Below are 21,561 nucleotides of genomic sequence, written 5' to 3'. Positions count from 1 at the left end.
CAGGACCGGTTTTCCATCATCAGTGGGGGCCGCACCCTGAGCTTTTTTTTTATTTTTAATTCGTTTATGTTTTTTTTTTTTAAATTTTTATTTTTAGTTTGTTTAGTATGTATGGTATATATATATTGCGAATGGAAGTTGTAATGTGTGTCTGGAAGTTGAGCTTATGGAGTTATGTATGGTAGACGTGTTTAACTAGATTGACGATGGAGGAAATATAACCAGGAGGTCCAATGACTCTGTGGAAAAATATATCATGTGGCCACGGTCATTCACGCGACATAAAACTACTTTTTTTTTTTTTTAGTTTAATTATTATTATTTATGTTGGATGAATTTTTAATTAATTTTTATATATAAAACAATGTTTTTAAATGATTTTTAAATAATACAATTAATTAATTTTACTTATGAAAAATATTATGAAATAATAAAAAAAAAGCTCATTTTTTTTTATGTTGGTTTATAATAACAATAATTTATTATTGTAAAAGAGATAAATCTATATAATGATGAATAATATTTTGATCGTATATAGTATAAATATATATATATATAAGAAAAATGGGTATATAATGTCTATCAGAACAGAAATCGTCAATGTGTTGCAACACCACCATCACCTCCACCACAATCAGTATATCTATTATAAATTTTTTTTTCATTTTATTTACCACTTGTTTGCTTACTGTGCTTTTTTATTCAAAAATGAATATAAAAAAAAAAATTATATTATTATCCACTTTATATAAGTAAGTGCAATATGCACCAGTGAAAATATAAGAATTATGAAAAAAAAAAAATATATGTATATTATGAGCCGACGGATATCCGAGACATAAGTGAGAGCATTCTCTCTTCGACAAAGTCTCTTGTACTCACTTGGCGCCAGTTTGATGTAGCGCAGGCATTCCACTTTCATATGATTTTTTTTATAAATAATTTATTTATTTCAATTTCATCATGAATTAAACTTACATGTTTATGAAATTATATATTTATTAATATATATCATCAAAGTATTGCTATATAGGTACTAAAAAATTTTATATTGATTAATTAATTTAATTTTGTTTGTTTTTTTCATTTTTTGATTACTTATCAGTTATTGGAATAATATAATAAATATATAATCTATATTTTTTATGTCAATTTTATTTATTTTGCAAATTAGATCAGTCTGATTTGATAAGCTACATGACTTTTTAATCAACATCTGTTCATGATCATCGTGTTCATCGGTGTATTTATATGTATACTTAGAAAAAAATAAATTATATATTTTTATTTCAATTTATTGATATATTAAAACTGTCAATCAAAAAAGCTGAATACATTGAATTAAAATTTTTTATTTTAATGTAATTTTATATTTGAGAAATTGAATAATTTGATCATCACTTTTACTTTGTATCACAAATCATAATAAAGGAATAATTTTCTATTGAAATTTCTAAATTTCATAGTGATTTATTGTTTATTAATATCATTGTTTATTTATGACATTTTAAATTATATATTTTTTTTTTTTTTATAAATAGTGTTGTAAAGTTAATTTAATAATTTAAAAAAAAAAAATTTTTAAAAGATTTTTCATTTACACACACGCGCACACTGTTTATTTCGTTTTTTTTTTTTAAATATTTTTATTATTTTTTCAAATCAAATAAACCTGATGACAAGTATTTTTATAAAAATTTATCAACTTGTAATATTATTTAAAATTTTATCTCATAAAACTAACATCCATTTATCATTAACAACAACAGCGATAATTTTACTAATTTTATTTTACTCCAAAAAGCTCCAAAAAAGACTTGATAAAAAACGTAATTATCCAAAATAAATAAATCAAAATACATTAATATACCAATTGATAAAAATTTGCAATAACAAAACTGACCACTATTTGTTACTGAAACAAGTTACATAGTTAATACCTAATAAAAAAAAAAATAAAAATGAAAGGATTGTTCAACAAATTTGATTGTGTATATCGAATGACTCATCAGTCATCACAATCACACATATATATATATATCAATTGAACGTCATCATTAAATCGTCATTCTAAATCCCCCACTATATTATTATTCAAAATATTTCCTTGTACTCACTTCATCACTCAAGTCTCAATCTCACACTTGAAATATCAAAACTATAATGGATGAATCATTGTCGCACGAGTCATTAAATTATCGAAAATAATTTAAATATCTTGAAAATTTTTTTAAAAAATTTATATTTATTTATATTATTTTCTATGTTTATTTATTATTTATGTATGTGTGTATATGTGAATTTAAAAAAATGTGAGTTAGATACTATAGGTGAGTGTGGTCACGTTCCTTATTCGAGGCTGTACACACAACTATCATCTCAGTTGTCTACCTGTTGTTGCAAAGTAAAGATCATTTATTATTTTTTATTTTATATCAACAAAAATACTATAAAATCATACTTGAAATATTTTATTATTATTATTTATTATTAATAACAGTAATAAAAATGATAATTAATTCGTTTTTTTTTTTTAAATGATTTTAAATGATTCGAAAAAGAAAAATTCAAAGTGTTTATAAGTAGTAATAAATTTTTATTTGAAAAAAAAATTAGGTCAAGGTGTTGTGTTTGTGTATGTGATTGTTGGGGGGATTATTGAGAGACCTTCTTATTTATATGTTGAGGTCCAAACAAGTGAGAAAATACTATCATCCAACTGACAGGTATGCGCGCTTCTATGTCTGTTGATATTGAAAAAATAGTTAAAAAATTAAGTAGAAATTTTCCTTTTTTTTTTTTTTGACATTTATAAAGATGGCTTTCAATTTTAAGATAAAAAAAAATGATATAACGAGAAGGGGTTATTTAAAAATGTCAAGTCAAGAGCATTAAGGTGGTTTTTTTTATCAGATAGATAAAAGTGGAAATTTTTTTTTTTTTTCGTTTGAATGAAATACATGTTTATTATCAGTTATTTGTCATAAAAAAAAAAAATTTTATTATTTTGATTTTGTATGATAACAAAAAGAAATATACTTTTTATTTTTTTTCATCAAAATAATGCATAAAAATTTGAGATAAAAAATTGATAGTAATTTTTTTTTTTTTTTCGAAATTATGCAAAAGGTATTTTCTTTATTTTAGAATAATTTCTTTGTTAAACTTATTTATATGTATTTTTTTATAAATTATACTCTGAATAATGGGTTTTTTTTTTTTTGTTAATTTATTTGAAAAAAAATTTGAGTCAATGATAATAGTCATGTGGCCACACCAATGTCGACCCTAAGGCGCCCGTCATGCTCATGATTCATCCACTGGAACGCAAATGCCTTTTTTTTTTTTTCTTCTTAACATTTCATCTTGGAATTTTTCTCCTTTTATTTATTTTATTTTTATGTTATCCTTTTTAAAACTGAGTCAAAACTTTAACCAGTCTAACACACATATACACGACTTATCGTTATATTTTTTTTTTTGGACTTTGCTTTTCCTTCGTTCTCGTTGGCTTTGTTCTCTTATCGGTTTTCTTTCTCTGGTATTTTTTTTGGTATTTTTTTTTTTTTTTTTTCATTTTCTATCTCACTTTTATGCTTACTCATTTATTCACTTACTCATGTGGCTTGTGAACATGTCGTGCATATAGCAGTGAATGTGGAAGCCGATCATTGGAATGCAGTCGCAACACTGAAGGAACTCGAAAAAGGCACTCTTTAAAAGTTGCGCAAGTTTCAAGTCACAAATATCCAGTATCCGCATGCTCCTTATATTTATTTTTAAAACTCCTTTGCAATTAATTTATTACGATATAATATTTTCAAGCTTCAATACAAATATGAGTAATAATTACAAATTAATTTGAAAGAAAAAAGAAATATTAATTTAAATATTAATTATACGTGCTAGTAACAATTTGAGTTTAATTTTACTATTGCAAATTTTTCTATGATTGGTATGTATTTTAAATTTATTTTTTTTTTATTAATTAATTTTGGATATTTAGGTTTTTATGTTTTTATTCATTTCAAGTAGACTTTTGTTTGTTTAAAAAATATTATTTAATACTAATATAGTTATTTGTCATTTTTATTGAATATATTTTGGCATAAAAATAGAAAAAAATAAACATAATAATAGTGTATATATATAAAAATTTTAGCTACTTTTTTTTTTCATGTTTCAATTTAACTTATATATTTCAAAGTTGAGACTTGCGTGGTGTTTGCTCAAAACCATTAAATACAAATAATTTTGACGTTAAACAGAAACGGATGAATCTAATATTTCCGCTTTAAAAATATTGACAGCTATAATGATAATTTAAAAAAAAATAATAAAATTACAATAAATCAATATTATAAATTTTAAGATTAAATAATTATTCAAGATAATAAATTTATGATAAATTTATATACATTTAAAAAATAATATTTAAACATATGTGATGATATATATTTGTGTGTTTTTATAAAATGAAAGTATGTTTAAAAAATAGTAGAGATTATAAAATTGGATGTATGAAGCAGATGAGAGCAAGCCAAGGGTCCAGGCTATTACCCCAAAAATATCTACGCACTATTTTCATTCTCTAAACGTGATATATATATATATACATCATCTTCATTTTTCCGCATCATATTATAAACTCATATAACTAATGAAAATAGTAAAAAAGAAAAATAATAATAAATAAAATAGAGTATATATATATTTTTCTTTCTTTATGCTCTAGCAATATTTAAATATTTTCTTTCATCAGTTTTGATTATTATTTTTAGTTGATTACATTTTTTTCCTTAGCTAGCCATTAAAAAAAATAAAAAAAAAAAAAAAAAAACAATAATAATAAATAAATAACTGGGTTACCTTCTACTTTCATTACTCTTCGTTGCACAATTATTGTTATTGTTATGACTATTATTATGATAATTTATAAAAATAATAATAAATTTACAATAACAACAACAATAAAAATTATTTCCTTGAAAATTAAGTGATATTGTTTAATTTTTTTTTTGAACTTAAGTAAATGTTTGTCATTAGCTTACTGGTATATTTATAACGGATCGAAAAAAAAAAAAAAAAGAAAAATTTTTTAAAATAAAAATTAAAAAATATAATAATAAAATATGCTAGTTGTACACATTGGATGTAAGTTAGAAACAGCAGGAGCTAAACTATTGCACGCTCTCCGGGTTCAATGGCTCTTATGTTGTGCTTAAATATATATATATAAATTTATTTTGTACACATACGAGTTTGTGCAGTTTATGTTAGTTGCATGTGCAACTCGTGTGGCATATAGAATCACCAACTATATACCAAGAAAAAAAAAAAAATGTATATAAACCATATTCTTGATTTTTCATGGTTTTAAAATTTAATTAAATTATTATTATTATTTAAAGTTATTGGTTATTACGAACAATGCATTTTTTTTTAAATAAAATAAATAAATTTATTCCAAGTATTGTTTAATTTATGTAAAAAAAATGTATATGTATATTGTAAACAAAAAAATTAAAATTATAAATAAAATATTATTCAAGTGCATAATAATAATACTAAAATAATTTTATTTCAGGTACATCAACAGACTTGGTACCACAATTACTTGGTATGTTTGACGAGTTAGCAAGAAAAGATCAATTTAATAATAATATTAATGATCAAATACCATCATCAATACAAAAACGTTTGAGTCTTGTTGCTGTAAATTCACAACGTAATACCATATTCGGTCAGATTTGTACTGGTAAAATGGAACAGTCACAATCATCAGCAATGCAACAACAACAGCAGCAACAACAACAACAGCATCAACAGCAAAATCATGATATAAATTGTATCATACCGTCTTTGGATAAACGTTCATCTCCTTTTTCACAACTTCTTTTACCATCACGACGACCACCACCTCCACCACCACCACCACCATTACCACCACTACCTAATAATTCATCTTGTTCAATAACTTCTTCAACAGTGTCTTTTTTATATCCAAAAGTTGAAATAACTGTCAGTGATAATAATAATAATAATGAAAATGAAATAAAAAATTTACAAAATAATAATAATAATAATGAAAAAAATCATACAATATTAAATGATAATAATAGTAATAATAATAATGAAGATGATATTGATAATGTTGATGAAGATAACAATCATGAAGATGATGATAATGATGATAAAAATATAAATAAATTAACAACACCAAAATATGGAGGTAGAAGAAAAAATAATAATAATAATATCGTTAGTAATATTAACAATAATAATGGTAATATTGATAGACCATTGTCAGGTAGTTCAATATCATCATCAAGTACATCATCAAGTGGATGTAGTAATCAGGATACAACTAGATCAGTTAATCCATATTTAACATCTGTTGAATCACTTGCTGATACTTGTGCAAGTTCTCAAGGTTTGTTATTTAATTTATATAAATTATTAATTTTCATTTTTTTTTTATATATAATAATAGTAATATATTAATAATATTAATGTTTTTTTTTTTTCAGGTTCAGGTGATAGTGGTGTTGTGACAAAATCAGATACAAATTGTAGAATAATTGATGATAACTTAATTGTTTCATCATCACATATAACAACAATGAATTCATCACCACAATTTATGTTTCATCGTGCACGTTATTGTGATCCACAACGTAATTCTGTTGAAAAAGTATTACTTGAAATTGTTGATACTGAAGCAATATATGTTGAACATATACGTCAAATAATACAAGGATATTTAATATATTGGCGTAATAATAAAATAACATTATTAAATGATAATGAATTAAATAATTTATTTAGTAATATTGAAGATATATATAAATTTAATTATAAATTTCTTGGTGAAATTGAAAATTGTGGATTGGATCCAGTGAAAGTTGCAAATATATTTATTAAAAATAATTCTGGTTTTAAAGTATATACTGAATATTGTACAAATTATCCACGTACTGTTGAAACATTAACAAATTTAATGGGTCATGATGATACTGCAAATGAATTTCGTGAAAGACAAGCATCACTTTGTCATGCATTACCACTTGGTTCATTTTTACTTAAACCAGTACAACGTATATTAAAATATCATTTATTACTTGAAAGTTTATCACGTGAATATGATACATTAAAAATTAATAATCAAAATAATCAAAATAATAATATTAATTATGATAATGATATATATTTAAAAGGACAAAAATCAATTGATGATGCATTAAATGGTATGATGGATATTGCTAAACATATTAATGCTATGAAAAGAAAACATGAACATGCTGTACGTGTACAAGAAATACAATCATTATTATATGGTTGGGCTGGACCAGATTTAACAACATATGGTGAATTAATTGCTGAAGGAAGATTTCGTATGAGAGGTGCTAAAGCACCACGTCATGCATTTTTATTTGATAAAATGTTATTATTAACAAAAAAAAAAGAAGATGGATTACTTGTTTATAAAGCTCATATTATGGTTTGTTTTTAAATATATTAAACAATATTAAATAATAATTTTATACTTGTTAATTGAATTTATTAATGGAATTTTGTTTTTTTTTTTTTTTTTTTTTTTTTTTCTACAGTGCTCAAATTTAATGCTCATTGAAAGTATACCAGGAGAAGCTTGTAGTTTTCATGTAATTCCATTTGATAATCCACGTTTGCAATATACACTTCAGGTAAATTAAATTCAATTGAATTATTTATAAAAAAAAAAGAAACATGAGTAATAGATATATAAAAGTATAATAAATAATACAAACCTTGTAATAATAAAATAATTTATAAATTTTAGGCACGCAATACAGAACAAAAAAGGGAATGGACATTACAAATAAAACGTGTTATGTTAGAAAATTATAATGCTGTTATTCCAGTACATGCACAAGAACTTGTATTACAAATTGGTCAAAATCAAAATAATAATGATAATATAAATACAAATTTTGATAAAATATCAATGAAAAAACAATATTCATCACCACCAGAATATTTAGAACGTAGAAAACAAGATAAAGAAAGAAGACGTTCAGAAGCTGGACAAAAAATTAAAAAATTATTAAAAACAGAAACAGCTGATAATTCACCATTATCAATACGTAAATTAACAATTGATAATAATGATAATGATAATAATAATAATTTACATGATAAAAGTTTAAATCGTTCATTAGATTCACGTTCATCAAAAGTTAAAGATCGTTTTACAAATTGGCGAAGAAAATCAGAGCCTGGTTTTCAATCATATATATCATTAAATCAATCAGATGATGAACATACTGATAATAATAATAATATCAATAATGACATTGAAGTTGCAATTGATGCATTAAATTATGATGATGTTATTGATAATAATGATAAACAAAATGACGATGATGATGATGATGATAATAATAATAAGAATAAAAATAATACCAAAGATACTAATGAACAAATAAACAATAATAGTAGTAATAATTCATCAAGAACTGTTGAAGAAATTGTTGGACATATATTATATATGCAAAATAAAGAATTTCAAAAATTATTAGAAAAACAAAGAAATAATAGTATGACTAATAATGTACGACAACAACAAAGATATAATAAAAATCATAATTCCATTGATACATCTGATGATAGTGATAATCCTGAAACAGATATATCATCAATAAATAATTCATTATTATCAATAAATAAACAAAATAATACAAAAAATATAAAACGTATAATACGTAAAGATAAACATTTATTAAAATCAAATAATTGTTGGAATAGTTTAGAATCATCAACAAATAATAAATATAATAATTTACAAAAAAATAATAATGATAATACACAAATAATTGATAATAATAATATTGTAAATATTAAAAAAAATAATGTTACAGAAAAAAAACAATTATTTGAATCATTTAAAAAACAAAATATTATAACAGACAGTAAAATTATTAAAACAGCATTGAGAATACGTGACAATTCATTGTATGATGATGATGATGATGATGATGAAGAAGATGAAGAAGAAGAAGACGATGATAGAGATGATGATAATAATAATAATATGACAAATAGTGATTTAAGTTTAACAAATAAAAGTTTTGGTAATTATGATAATTTAGAAAATATATGGAATAATTATGATAATAAAAAACAAGATACAAATAGTCCAACAGCAATATGGTTAACAAAATTATGTGATGATTTACCAACATCACCACAAAAATGTGGCTCATTACCACGTAGTTTTCAAATAAATCCAAGTTCACAAATGATTATAACAAAAAGATTATTACAAAGAGATGGTAAACCAATGAGTGAACGTCCATTTACAATTGCATCTGATAAACCAGCTGAAATTAATTTAGAAGATATGGAAAGATATGCAACAACATATCAACCAAAAGATATTATTGCAAAATTTCCATTATCATCAACATCAACAATAACTTGTTCATATTCAATTGATGATAATTTAACTGATGCAAATCATATGAAAGTTATTGAAACAGATATACATCCTGATCATAAAATATATCGTGAAAATAATAATAATAATAAATTTAAAAATGTATTAACAAAAGCTGGTAATCGTTTACAAGTATTAAGATCAACAGTTAGTGCTGAAACACTTGAAATAATTGATGATTATAATAATACAAAATTAACAAAACGTAATAATAATAATAATAATAAAAATAAAAAAAATAAATTTAAATTATCACGTGAATCATCAATTGATGATATTGATGAAACAAATTTATCAACAATTAATTTACAACATTCATCATTGTATTATAAACAGGGAAGTTCTTGTCTTGGTGCTAGAATTGCACAATCAGATTATGCTGATCCATCTGTATTATTTTTTGATTTAAAAAAAATTAATTTATCAACAAATGAATCGACAAATAGTAATAATAATATCATTGAAAAAAAAATAACAACAAATGCCAATGATAAAAATGATAATTCAATTGATGATGTTGATGTTGATGTTAATAAAAAAATTAATGAAAGAAATCCAAGTGAAACAGATTCATTTTATGAAAGATGTTTTGAAAAAATTGAAAATTATGCTGATAATATTGCTGATACAAGTTATGTTGTTGATGCTGATGTTGATACTGATGATGTATTTAGAGATAGTGCAATATTTAGTGATATTGATGATAGTAATTTAATTGTTAAAAATAATAAAACATATAATGATAATATTATTAAAATTAAAACTAAAATTACACAACCAACACCACCACCACCACCATCAGTACCAATTAAAATACGTAAATCAAAACCATGTATTGCACGTAAACCAGATAATTTAAAAATGAAAGTTAAAGTTATTAAAAAATGTGAACTTGTACCACAGTGTGTTAGAGTTAAAGTATCATCAACAAATCAAAGTCAAAGTGGTAATGTTGGTAAATTAATAAATGGTGGTAGTGTTGATGAAATATCTGCAGGACAGAGCCAAGCTGGCTGGGTCAAAAAAATTGTTGGACAATTGCAAGGACAAATTTAATTAAAAATTAAATAACAACCATCTAGTACAATTTAATTAAAAAATTCGTATACCGTTACTGTATTATTCATTTTTGAATATTTAAAAAGAATTTCATTGTTTTTTCTTTCTTTTTTTAAATAAAATTCCTGCAGTTATTTCAATATTTTTTTTTTTTTCTTCTTCTTCTTTATAATTGTTATCAATTACACTTTTTAAAATGCACAATAAATAAATAATTAATTATAATATTATTAATATTAATAACTATAGGTTTTTTTATTTCTTAATTAAATAATAAAAACTGTGTTTTTTTTTTTTAAAGAAAAAAAAATGTTTTATTACAAGAACATGGTGTTTTATTATTATTATTTTTATTTTCTATTTACAAATAAGTTTTGGCTACTCTCGGTGTACAGTAAATAAATAATTAGACAATAATTAATAAATTATTCTCATTTTTTTTTTTCTCTCTTTTTCTATTACATAGGTTTTTTTAATTTTTTTAATGTTTTAACAATATTTTTTTTATTCTTCTCAATACTGTGTTATAATATAATTACAATAAAACATAAAAAAAAATAGATAATTATTTTTTTAAATAATAAAAAATAATATTGAATCAAAATCATCACAAAAAAATTTAATAGACAAATATTTTTAATTATTTAAAATAATAAATAAAAAATATTAAAGACTTTTAATTTTAAATACAGAGTATTGTTTTTTTTTTTTTTTTCGTTTTTTAATTCACATGATTTATAGACTATTATCCTGACTCGATTGATATTTTTTTTTATTTTTTATTTGATCTATCGTGCAACGTATTTTACTCGAGGTACTTATTTTTTTTTTTTTTTTTAATTTTTTCTTAATTCATTACGTGAGCTAGTTTTAATTTTGGAATTTTTTAATAATGTCTTTTTTAAATATATATTTTCTACAATATTGTTTTAATATTTCATTTTTATATATTTTATTTTTATTTAAATATAATTTTGTTCTTTTTTAGTTACTGTCTTTTTATACGTTTTTTTTTTTTAATTCGGCTTTGCCTCTGATTATTTTTAATATTTATAAACTATTTATTATCATCAAAGGAAAAAAGAAAATTAATTCAATGATTTTTTAAATCACCTGAATATCCAGAATACTGGGATTTGATTTTTTATTTTTTTTATTGAGGCAAAGCCTGGGTCTGGTCATCGGGCAGGTACATTTTCTTGCTGGGCTAAGAATTTTATTAATTATCTCAGTGGAACGTTATTTTCATGCAGCTAATATTTATTTTTAATATAGAATTAATTAGAGGTGATTCGTTTATTATTATTTAACTTTTTTTTTTTTTTTCTTTTTATATTGTTTTAGATGACTGATGATTTCAGTGTATTTATTATTCTTTTTTATTTTGAAATTATAATTATTGTCTTGTTTAAAATATAGATATCAGTTTTAATTAAGAAATGAAAAACAAAAAAAAAAAAAGAGACGATTTATCGGTTCATGAGGATATGTGATTATTGATAAGTGATTGCATCTAATAAATTTTTATCTTCTTTTATCTGAATTAATTAATTTAAAAAATTAAACATCTTTTTTTTTAAACTACGAAATACATTTTTAATTCGGAGGAAGACACTCTTCGAGGTGATTAATTTTTCAAAATTTTAAAATAATTCATTGCAAATATATTTGGTGTTTAATAACAATTTGCAGTGAATTTTAATTTGCTAAAAACATTGATTTATATTTATTTAATTAAATTTTTATTCCGTTGATTTATTGAGATTATAAATTACTTCATTAGCTTTTTTTTTTTGTTGTTTTTTAATAACTACAATTTATTTGTATATACAAGCCTCGAAACTATATATATATATTTAATTTTAAATTAAACTTTCTATGTTATTCTTTAGAGAATAAATTATAATCTCTTTAAATTGATAATTTTCAAAATTTTATTTATTTTAAATTTCTATTTTTATCTTTTTTTGTGCTATTCATTTTTTTTAATTCAAGTCATAAGTTAAAAATATTTTTTGACTGTTATTTTAAATTATCAAAAATTAATTTCAAAAAAATTTTTCATTACAATAATAGTTAGCACATTATTAACAAAACATTTACTATTTTTTTTTTCTTTTTTTAATTTTATTTTTTATCTCAAATATAGTAATCTCTTTTAAAATCACCAAGCTTGCTAAAGAGAAAGCTAAAAAGCGCAAAATTTGCATTAAAAAAAAAAAAAAAAACTGTCCTGTGAAAAAACTGGAAACAATTTCTATCACATTCTTCCAGTCGTTCAATGATTCCCTATTAAATTACAAGTTTAAAAAAAAAAACAATAATAATAACCATAACAATAAAAATGCTGATTAATTAATTAATAAATGAAAAAATTATTATCATTTTCATAATAGAGGCAAATTTTTTTAAATTATAAAATTATTATATATAATGTTTCTTTTTTCCGCAGCTGAATCACAATTATTTGCATGCTGAGTCAACTATTTTTTAATTAAAATTTGTCATTCTATGCACAAACCTTAGAATGTAGATTTTTTTATTGTTAAATTTTTTTTTTTTTCTTTAAATAATTAGTAACTAGCTTCGTGGCCAGCAAGTATATACAAATCAGCCCCTTCAGTTTCAGTCAGTGTTCCTGTATGTACAAGATGACTTTCCAACATAACAACCCTTGAAAAAAAATAAATAAATATATAAATAAATAAATAATTAATTAATTAATAAATATAAAATATTTTTTGTTATTTTAAATTGCTTACTTGTCGGAACCAAGAAGCCTGTATGTTCTGCTTGGATCACTTATTTCTTGTGTAACTTCACCATTTTTTAAACTTCTACCTTGCATTCCATTTTTATGAAATGCCAATACACTGTCCGGCAAACAAACTAAACAAATAAAAATTTAAAAAACAATTAAATTTAAATGAATTCGTTATATAATATAATATGAGAGTAGAGTTAAGTACTTACTTATTGATTCAATTTGAAATTTAAATTGCATTTCAGTTAGTTGTTTTTTACTTGTTCTTGGTTTACCTTGTAATGTTACTATTTTAACAAAATTATTATAACAAACAAGTATTGCATCTTTTTCAATTTGTGTAACATTAATAACATTAAGATTTTCTCTTCTTGGTATAACAGTTGCTGAACCATCAATATCTTCAAGTTCATCACTATGAAACCAACTTGCTCCTGAATTCATATTAATTAAATCTAATTTTAATTTATTTTGTTGATATGCCTGTTTAACAGACACACAAACCATTGGATATTCCATATCAGGTGTTATTAATATCTCAAATACATTGAGAGGTGAAGGCAATTGACATTCAAAATGTTTGAGCAACATAAATTTATTAAGTGGATCATACCACTGCATTAAAAATATACCAGCAGGCATTGCACCACATAAATATTTATAACCATTATATGGATTTCTACCAACACAACATTTACTACAACCTTTTGTATCTGGTACTTTTGTTGTTAATGAAAATTTACGTGGTACTAATCTTTCTGGTATTTTATTCATATGCAATGAAAATCTATGTGTTTGTTTACTTTGCATTGCTAATAAATCATGTCTATATAATTGTGGTGTTTTACCTAATTAAAAATTAATTATTTAATTATTAAATAAAGCAGAAAAATAAAATTTATTAAATTATAAATTACCTGATAAAGACATTAAAACATCTTTTATAACATACATCCATATTGTACGTCTTGGATACAATTGATCAATAGCAGTCTCATGAATTTCATTTAAATTTAAATTATAAATACCCTCTTCAGCAGCAATTAAAAGATGCTGATCTCTTGTGTCTGGATGTATCCAACTAGCAGTACAATGTATTCTAAGTGGACATCCATTAAATACCTAAATATAAATGGAGAGAAAAAACAAAAATTAATAATAAAGAGAGACTTTTTGTTGTTTATCGTAGATATAAATCTTTTTATATTCAGTTGACTGACCTTTGAAAAACATGCACCCATATGAACTTTTGGTGTTGGTGGTAGACCATTACTTATTGGTCTTGGTGGTGTATGTCGTTTTCTATCCCTTCTTCTTGGTGGTACTGGTGGTGTGTCTGATAATAAATCTGGTCCCATATTTTCACCTTCTCCATTTCCAGAACTTTCTTTATCAGCTAAATAATTTTCAAAAAAAAAATAATTAACATACATTCTATATGATGTACATATGTTAAATATAAGCGAGTTGTTTTTTTTTTTTTTTTTTAGTTTGCAGAAAATAATAATTTCTATAAATCATTCAGCTGAGAATTTTTGTTTTTTTTATTTTTTAATTTTAGCTTTTGTTGGCAACTGAATGTTTATTGTTATTTTAATGAGGAACATGCAGTTTTAATTTAATGTTATTATTATTATTTTTTATGTTTTCAGAGCATGCAACAACTTATTTGAAGATGCGTGCTCCTACCATTGTGACGTGTTGATGAATCATCTCTTGGACCACTGTCTGATAATGAACGTTGACGTTGTCCATTTGGTGATGACAATGACAATGTTGTGTTGACAATACCATACAATTCATCAACAGAACTGTGACGTCTGGGACTTGATTGTGACCCTATTACACCCAATCTACCATTTACGCTACTATCTTTTATAGTTATAGTTTTTTAAAAGATGGTTTTTACATTTTTCTTCAAAGAAATTCAAGTAAAGGTAAGCAAAACAGTTTAAATCCTGTTTTTTTTGGGGGGAAATAAAATATGCTTTTTCTTTTTTAAATTTATAATTACATGTATTTGGTGTTTGTTTGTTTTTCTTTGGAAGTTTTCTAGACTAACCCATAACACATGCATAAACATGCAAAATAATAATAAATTTAAAAAAGTAAAAATACCCTCAAGTAAATTCTTTCAATTCTAACATGTTAAAATGTGTTTTTGTTTGTGATAAAATTTTTATAGTATAATTTATTTATGTTAAATAATTTACCTGTTAAATTTGAGTAAAATCCATGATGTAATTCACAGTCATTTGATGTCTCACCAAGTGGTAAAGTAGCCCTGTAAACATAAAAATAAAACAGTTAATTTATATAAATTGTTAAAATAAAATTATGAAAATTGAAATTAAATTAATTAGACTAGCTCAGAGTCAAGTCAATAATTATTTTAACAATTATGCATTTAAGCTGGGTGTCAGTGTATTAGTTCCTGAGTATTTTAAAAATAAATAAAAAAAAAATGTAAATTTAACTTGTTTTTAACACAAAAAAAAGTCTTAATTTAAATTTAATAAAAATACAATTAAAACGTATTAATTAGTAATGAAAAATTTACATTTTTAAATTGTGTGTATTTAAAAAAAAAAAAAAAAAAAACAATAACAACAAATAACAAATAATGATTTTGGGGATGATTTACTTACTGCAGGGAATAAAGCTGATCGCAATGGCCATCAACCATCGACATTGCATTTCCCCTGCACATATAAAAACTAAAGTCACATAAACAAATGATTTATAATCGCCTCATTATCCTCATTCTAAATTGCTTAATCAAGCACATATTATATTTTAATCACATATTAATTAATTTATATTATAACATAATAAATAAACTTTAAATAATATTTTTTTTTTAAATATTAGTTCACCATCACCTCACGAGTTTGTTTAAAGAGTCAATATTAAAAATAATCATTAGAGAAAAATGAAAGAAATAAAAAACATGCACAAATTAATAATTATGATATTATGCAAATGAAAAGATGAAAAAATTTATGAAGCTATTTGTGATAGTATATTAAAAATAATTTAATGATATTAAATAATAATAACAAAAAAAAAAAAAAAAAAGCTCAGTGCAAGGTGCAAGGGAAAAGGTTACCTGCCGATACCTTAGCAACAACTCCTCATCAATGTACTGCAATAGACTCCTGTTGGGATAAATCATATTAATTTAAATATAAAAATCCAACATATTGCAATGAAAAAGAAAATAAATCAATAAAAAAAAAATTAAATTTTCTTCTAGATAATTTTATTTAACTAATTATCAATTTATTATTCAAATCATCATGCAAATTTTTTATCAAAAGAAATTTTTTTATATTTAAAAAATAACAAATAAAAAGCAAATAATAATTTATTGATTTTAATAAAACTAAAAGCAAGATTTTTATAATGAATAAAACAATAATTAATTTTTTAGCAAATGATAAATGAATTTAAATAAAGCCGTGCGAATGAATTTAAATGCAACAAAGATTAAATAATAATTTAATAAAAAAAAAAAAAAAAAAAAACGATTAAGTTATGATGATGATGATGAGTTATAATGATGTAAATATTCAACAGACTCGTGTTGGTGTTTGTTAACTGTCATAATAGCATCGTTAATTATTTTTGATAACAAAAAAAATAAATAAATAAATAATTAATCAAGTGGATGAATCAGTGGTCTCAATGACCACGGATATAAATTATTTTATTAAATTTAAAATAATAAAAACTTACTTTTCCTGTACATCATCAAATGCAGTACCAATTCCACAGTCAGGATGTACATCACAATTATGAACAGTCTGTTAAAAAAATTAAGTAAATTATAAGATGATAAAATAATTAATTTTTAAAATGTAATATACCTTGACATTATTCATAATATCCATAATGTCCCATACAGAATTATTTGTATCAATTTGTGTTGATGTAGAATCTCTTTGTAATGTTCCAGTATCAAGATTAATTTGATCATCACAATCAAGTGATTGTAATATTGGACTTTTTGGTCTAGCTTTAACAGTATGCCTTGATGCAATTCTATGTGGTACATTTGGTACAGCTCCATCATCATCAGCTTCCATTTCCGTAAACATATGACTTGGATTTGATACTTTTTGTAATAATTCAAGTGCCAATCTACGATTCATATCACCTTGAAAAAATGAATGTTGAAGTAATTTTTCAGCAGTTGGACGTTTTTTTGGATTTTTAGTTAATGATATTTTAACAAAATTATGAAATGTTTGACTCCATTTATCACGATCTTTAAGTGTTGGTGGTTTAAAACCAGATTTTGACATTAAAAATAATGCACGCATTGGATGAAGATCAAACATTGGTGGTTGTAATTCAGCAAGTTCAATTGATGTTATACCACATGCCCATATATCACATAGCTGATTATAACCACCTTTTCTTTCAACAGCAGCAACTTCTGGTGCCATCCAATATGGTGTACCAATAAAACTTTTACGTTTATTTATTGTTGCTGTTATTTGTGCTGATACACCAAAATCAGCAAGTTTAACATCACCATTTTCAGTTAATAATATATTTGCTCCTTTAATATCACGATGCATTTTTCCCATACCATGAAGATAATTTAAACCAAGTAATGTTTCACGACACATATATGCTATTTGATTTTCACTTAATGGTCCAGTAATATGATATATATCTTGTAATGAACCACCACCACAATATTCCATACATATCCATAATTTATCACGTCTTAAATAACTTCCATAATATGCTATTATATTTTGATGACGACAATCTTTCATCATAAGTATTTCTTGTTGTATTATTGCAAAATCATCACCTTCAAAATGACATGAAAAAAAAAAAACAAACAAACAAACAAACATATCATTAATCACAATCATTAATTAAATTATTAGACATTGATGTTCTAAGAATTCTTATCATCATCATCAACATCATTCAGTATAATGATAAATAATTTTAATCAATTGATTAAATGATTAGTTAAATAATTTTTAATACCTGGCTCCAATTTGATAACTTTAATTGCTGCTAAATCATTCATAGACAATCTTTTAGCCTAAATAATAAATAAAATTATTAAATTAATAAAATTAATCATTTAAATATATGACGTCAACAATCATGAAAATTAGGTTATGTTAATTAATTTAAAAAATTTATTAAATAATAATATACCTTGTAAACATCACCATATGTACCACTTCCAATTCTTTGAATAAGTTCATATTCATCTTGTGGATTTCTTCTACTTATATCACTTGATAAAACATTTGCATTAACCGCCATTGTATATCAACATTTAATAATGTTTGTGTATTTTTTTGTTTTGTTTGTTTATTTTTTTTCTATAAATTTAATAAGAGATTTTTTAATAGAATATTTAACACATAATAAATATACAATAAGATTTATTATATTTAATAATTTATTATTTTTATAAACAATTGATTTTTATATATTACACATACACTTATTTAATTGTTTAACAAATAACAACTTGTATGTGTCAGTTTAATCGAAACGTCGCCATGGTCGCCATTGTGTCTTTTATTTCCATCTCTCTTTTTTTATTTATTTTTATTTTTTTTTTTCTATTTACGACAGTCTAGGGATTTTTATGTTGTTATGTTTTTTTTAATAATACTTGTTTTTTTTTTTTTTTGCTTTCAGCAGAGAGAGAGAAGACTGCACGGACCCCCACGGACTTCACAGTTCACTCCGTTGCTTTTAAATTGTTGAGCACATTGGGTCATTGGTTGAGCAATTTTGGAGCGAAATACACACATCACCAGGAAGTAAGTATAAAAAAATAAAAAACCAATGATATTTTAGTATTCTATTAATTTTTTTCTTTTCTGTATAAAGCAATATAAAATATACATACAATTGCACGATAATATATAAAGTATAATTTTGTTTTTACTGAAATTACAGACAAATAATTGCTTGTTTTTTTTTTTTTCTTTAATTTTAAATTGTAATAAATATTTTAATTATGTTATAATGAGTTTTTTTATAATAATATTTTTGTTTTTAATTTGTCGATAGGTTGATATCTGTGGAGGAGGAATTGCGAAGACAACAACAAACAGTGTCGGCAGCATTTTCACGTATGTCTAAACTATAAGCTCTAGCAGTATTAAAAATTATATTTCAACGTACTCCAAAAATACCTAGAGTTTTAATTTTTTCATTGGAAAATGTGGCAAGTTTGAATGAACTTGTTCTGATGAGTTAGAGCGAAGGCACACATACACCTTGTCAATTCCCAATATCATTCTTGACTGTAAGTTAAATTTTATATCTATTACAAAAAAAAAACAACAATCAAAAATATTCTCTTTAGTCTTTACATATAATTATAAATAATTTATTTTACAGATAATTCCTCAATTAACAGCCCTGAAAAAAATTGAAACGGGTGGTATGTGGATTACTATAGCTGTATATCTGAGGCTATCGTTAATGCTAAATTAAATTAACAGTACACCACACAGCCAAATAATAACAATGATGTTTCTACATTGTTACAAAATATTGCTGATATTGGTGAACTTAAAAGTTCGTCCTGTTTGAAATTATTATTAAGATTAATTTTAAATATACCTATAACATTTAATTTTCTTATTTTTTAATATTTTTCATAATTTTAATTAATTATTTATGAATATAAATATTATATTAATTAGTTTAAGATTCAATTCTCTCTAATATCATGACAAAATGAATTTTAAAAATTGAGAAAACCTGTATGTAGATTGTAGATATTTTTTAGAATATATTATCATTTTGATAATAAGAAAAAACATAAAACATGCGCTCAAAGTTTTCACGAGATACAGAGGCTATTTAGAATTTAAAAAATTGATAATTAAAATTAGTATATGAATTATTAACTGGCTAGATAATTTAATAATATGACAATTGAATGAAAAAAGTAAAAAATAATTTACTAATGTATTATATTTCTGCTGCTCATGATAAATAATGTATTTAAATATAAAAAAAAATAATTGTCAATATAAATTCACAAACACATGTATTTTAAAAATGCATTAAGATATATTCATGTACACAAATTACACCATTACGTTATTGTAACATAATATTTAATATCTTTTTTAAATAATTATTAATATCATCGATTGAATTGATGTTAGGTAAATTTAAATAAATGTTAAATCCAAAACTGATTGTAAAAAAGATAACGAAACAAAAAAAAAAATACAAATAATCTTTATAATGATATTTATTTAGCAATTACAACCAAAGATAAATATTTTACATTGTATAAATATAAAAAAAAGGGAAAAAAACTGTAAGATATTTTAATTTTTATTTTATTTGTCATTTTGTGCACTTGATAAATATGTAACTTTTTTTTTTCTAATTGTAAAACTATTACATCAAAAAAATGATTAAAAAAGAAACGAAAAAAACAATAAATAAATAAATAATGATTGATAAATAAAAAAGAAATTATTGTGTACCTTTATTATTAGCTTTAAGTCTGATTACCTCCTCACTATGTCTATATTCCTAATACAAATCAGAAAATATGTAAAAAAAAATTAAGAATTTACTTTCTTGCTTTTCTGTTTTCCTAATTTATTATTAAAAAATTATTTGATTTGTATTAGGAACATAGAATCACTGAGGAGGTATTTGTTATTTTTGAGAATTACCTCTTTGATTTTTTGTTTTCCTTTTTATTTGAGTATGTTCCTAATACAAATCTGTGATTTTTCCACAAAATTTTTGAAATTTGATAGAAAAAAAAATTTTCGAGTATCAGGAACATAGAATGAGTGAGGAGGTATTTTCAAAAATATCAAATACCTCTTTGCTTATTCTATGTTCCTGATACTCGAAAATTTTTTTTTCTATCAAATTTCAAAAATTTTGTGGAAAAAAAATTTTCGAGTATCAGGAACATAGAATGAGCAAAGAGGTATTTGATATTCTGAAATATTTCTTGTCATTCTATGTTCCTGATACTGAAAATTTTTTTCTATCAAATTTCAATTTTGAAAAAAATTTTCGAGTATCAGGAACATAGAATGTCATTTAATAATTTATAGCCTGAAATTTTTTCCACAAAATTTTTGAAATTTGATAGAAAAAAAAAATTTCGAGTATCAGGAACATAGAATAAGCAAAGAGGTATTTGATATTTTTGAAAACAAGTAGCGCCATCTATTGATTTTTTTGGGAACCACATGGTAAAAACATTTAAATATCATAG

The 21,561-nt window shown here is 23.1% G+C and overlaps 2 protein-coding genes and 1 long non-coding RNA gene across 14 annotated transcripts in view; 2 read left to right on the top strand and 1 right to left on the bottom strand.

Moving 5' to 3' along the window:
• The window catches only part of LOC122852634 (putative uncharacterized protein DDB_G0282133), a 47,811-nt gene extending 37,215 nt beyond the window's left edge, over positions 1-10,596 (top strand). For 2 of the 5 annotated variants that reach the window (XM_044152533.1, XM_044152532.1), the window contains 4 exons: positions 5,588-6,433; positions 6,531-7,501; positions 7,611-7,706; positions 7,823-10,596. In XM_044152533.1, coding sequence (XP_044008468.1) covers positions 5,588-6,433; positions 6,531-7,501; positions 7,611-7,706; positions 7,823-10,534 — 4,625 coding nt within the window. In that variant the 3' untranslated portion in view covers positions 10,535-10,596. Of the gene's footprint in view, positions 1-1,958; positions 2,405-2,530; positions 2,727-3,869; positions 3,956-5,587; positions 6,434-6,530; positions 7,502-7,610; positions 7,707-7,822 lie in introns of those variants that run through there. The other 3 variants (XM_044152536.1, XM_044152535.1, XM_044152534.1) reach the window with 3 other exon arrangements.
• A 966-nt stretch (positions 10,597-11,562) lies between these two features.
• LOC122852637 (mitogen-activated protein kinase kinase kinase kinase 5) lies at positions 11,563-18,910 on the bottom strand. Of its 8 annotated transcripts, XM_044152539.1 has the most exons (13): positions 18,492-18,910; positions 18,315-18,372; positions 17,171-18,129; positions 17,040-17,107; positions 16,421-16,459; positions 15,950-16,003; positions 15,515-15,585; positions 14,991-15,140; positions 14,522-14,697; positions 14,219-14,423; positions 13,511-14,149; positions 13,300-13,426; positions 11,563-13,210 (listed from the first exon to the last, which is right to left on the bottom strand). In XM_044152539.1, exons 1-13 carry the CDS (start codon positions 18,600-18,602, stop codon positions 13,111-13,113), a joined length of 2,757 nt encoding a protein of 918 aa, XP_044008474.1. In that variant the 5' UTR covers positions 18,603-18,910; the 3' UTR covers positions 11,563-13,110. The 8 variants fall into 8 exon arrangements, with proteins under 8 accessions (XP_044008474.1, XP_044008478.1, XP_044008476.1 ...); XM_044152543.1 differs by lacking the exon at positions 14,991-15,140; XM_044152541.1 differs by lacking the exon at positions 15,950-16,003.
• On the top strand, positions 15,064-19,964 carry LOC122852644. Its single transcript, XR_006373840.1, has 4 exons — positions 15,064-15,238; positions 18,987-19,111; positions 19,365-19,602; positions 19,698-19,964. It is a non-coding gene; the product is annotated as an uncharacterized LOC122852644 (long non-coding RNA).
• The last annotated feature ends 1,597 nt before the right edge of the window (positions 19,965-21,561 follow it).

The sequence above is a fragment of the Aphidius gifuensis genome, linkage group LG3 (assembly GCF_014905175.1).
Source record: "Aphidius gifuensis isolate YNYX2018 linkage group LG3, ASM1490517v1, whole genome shotgun sequence".
Taxonomy (NCBI): Eukaryota; Metazoa; Arthropoda; class Insecta; order Hymenoptera; family Braconidae; genus Aphidius; species Aphidius gifuensis.
This window is presented reverse-complemented; position numbering and strand designations above follow the sequence as displayed.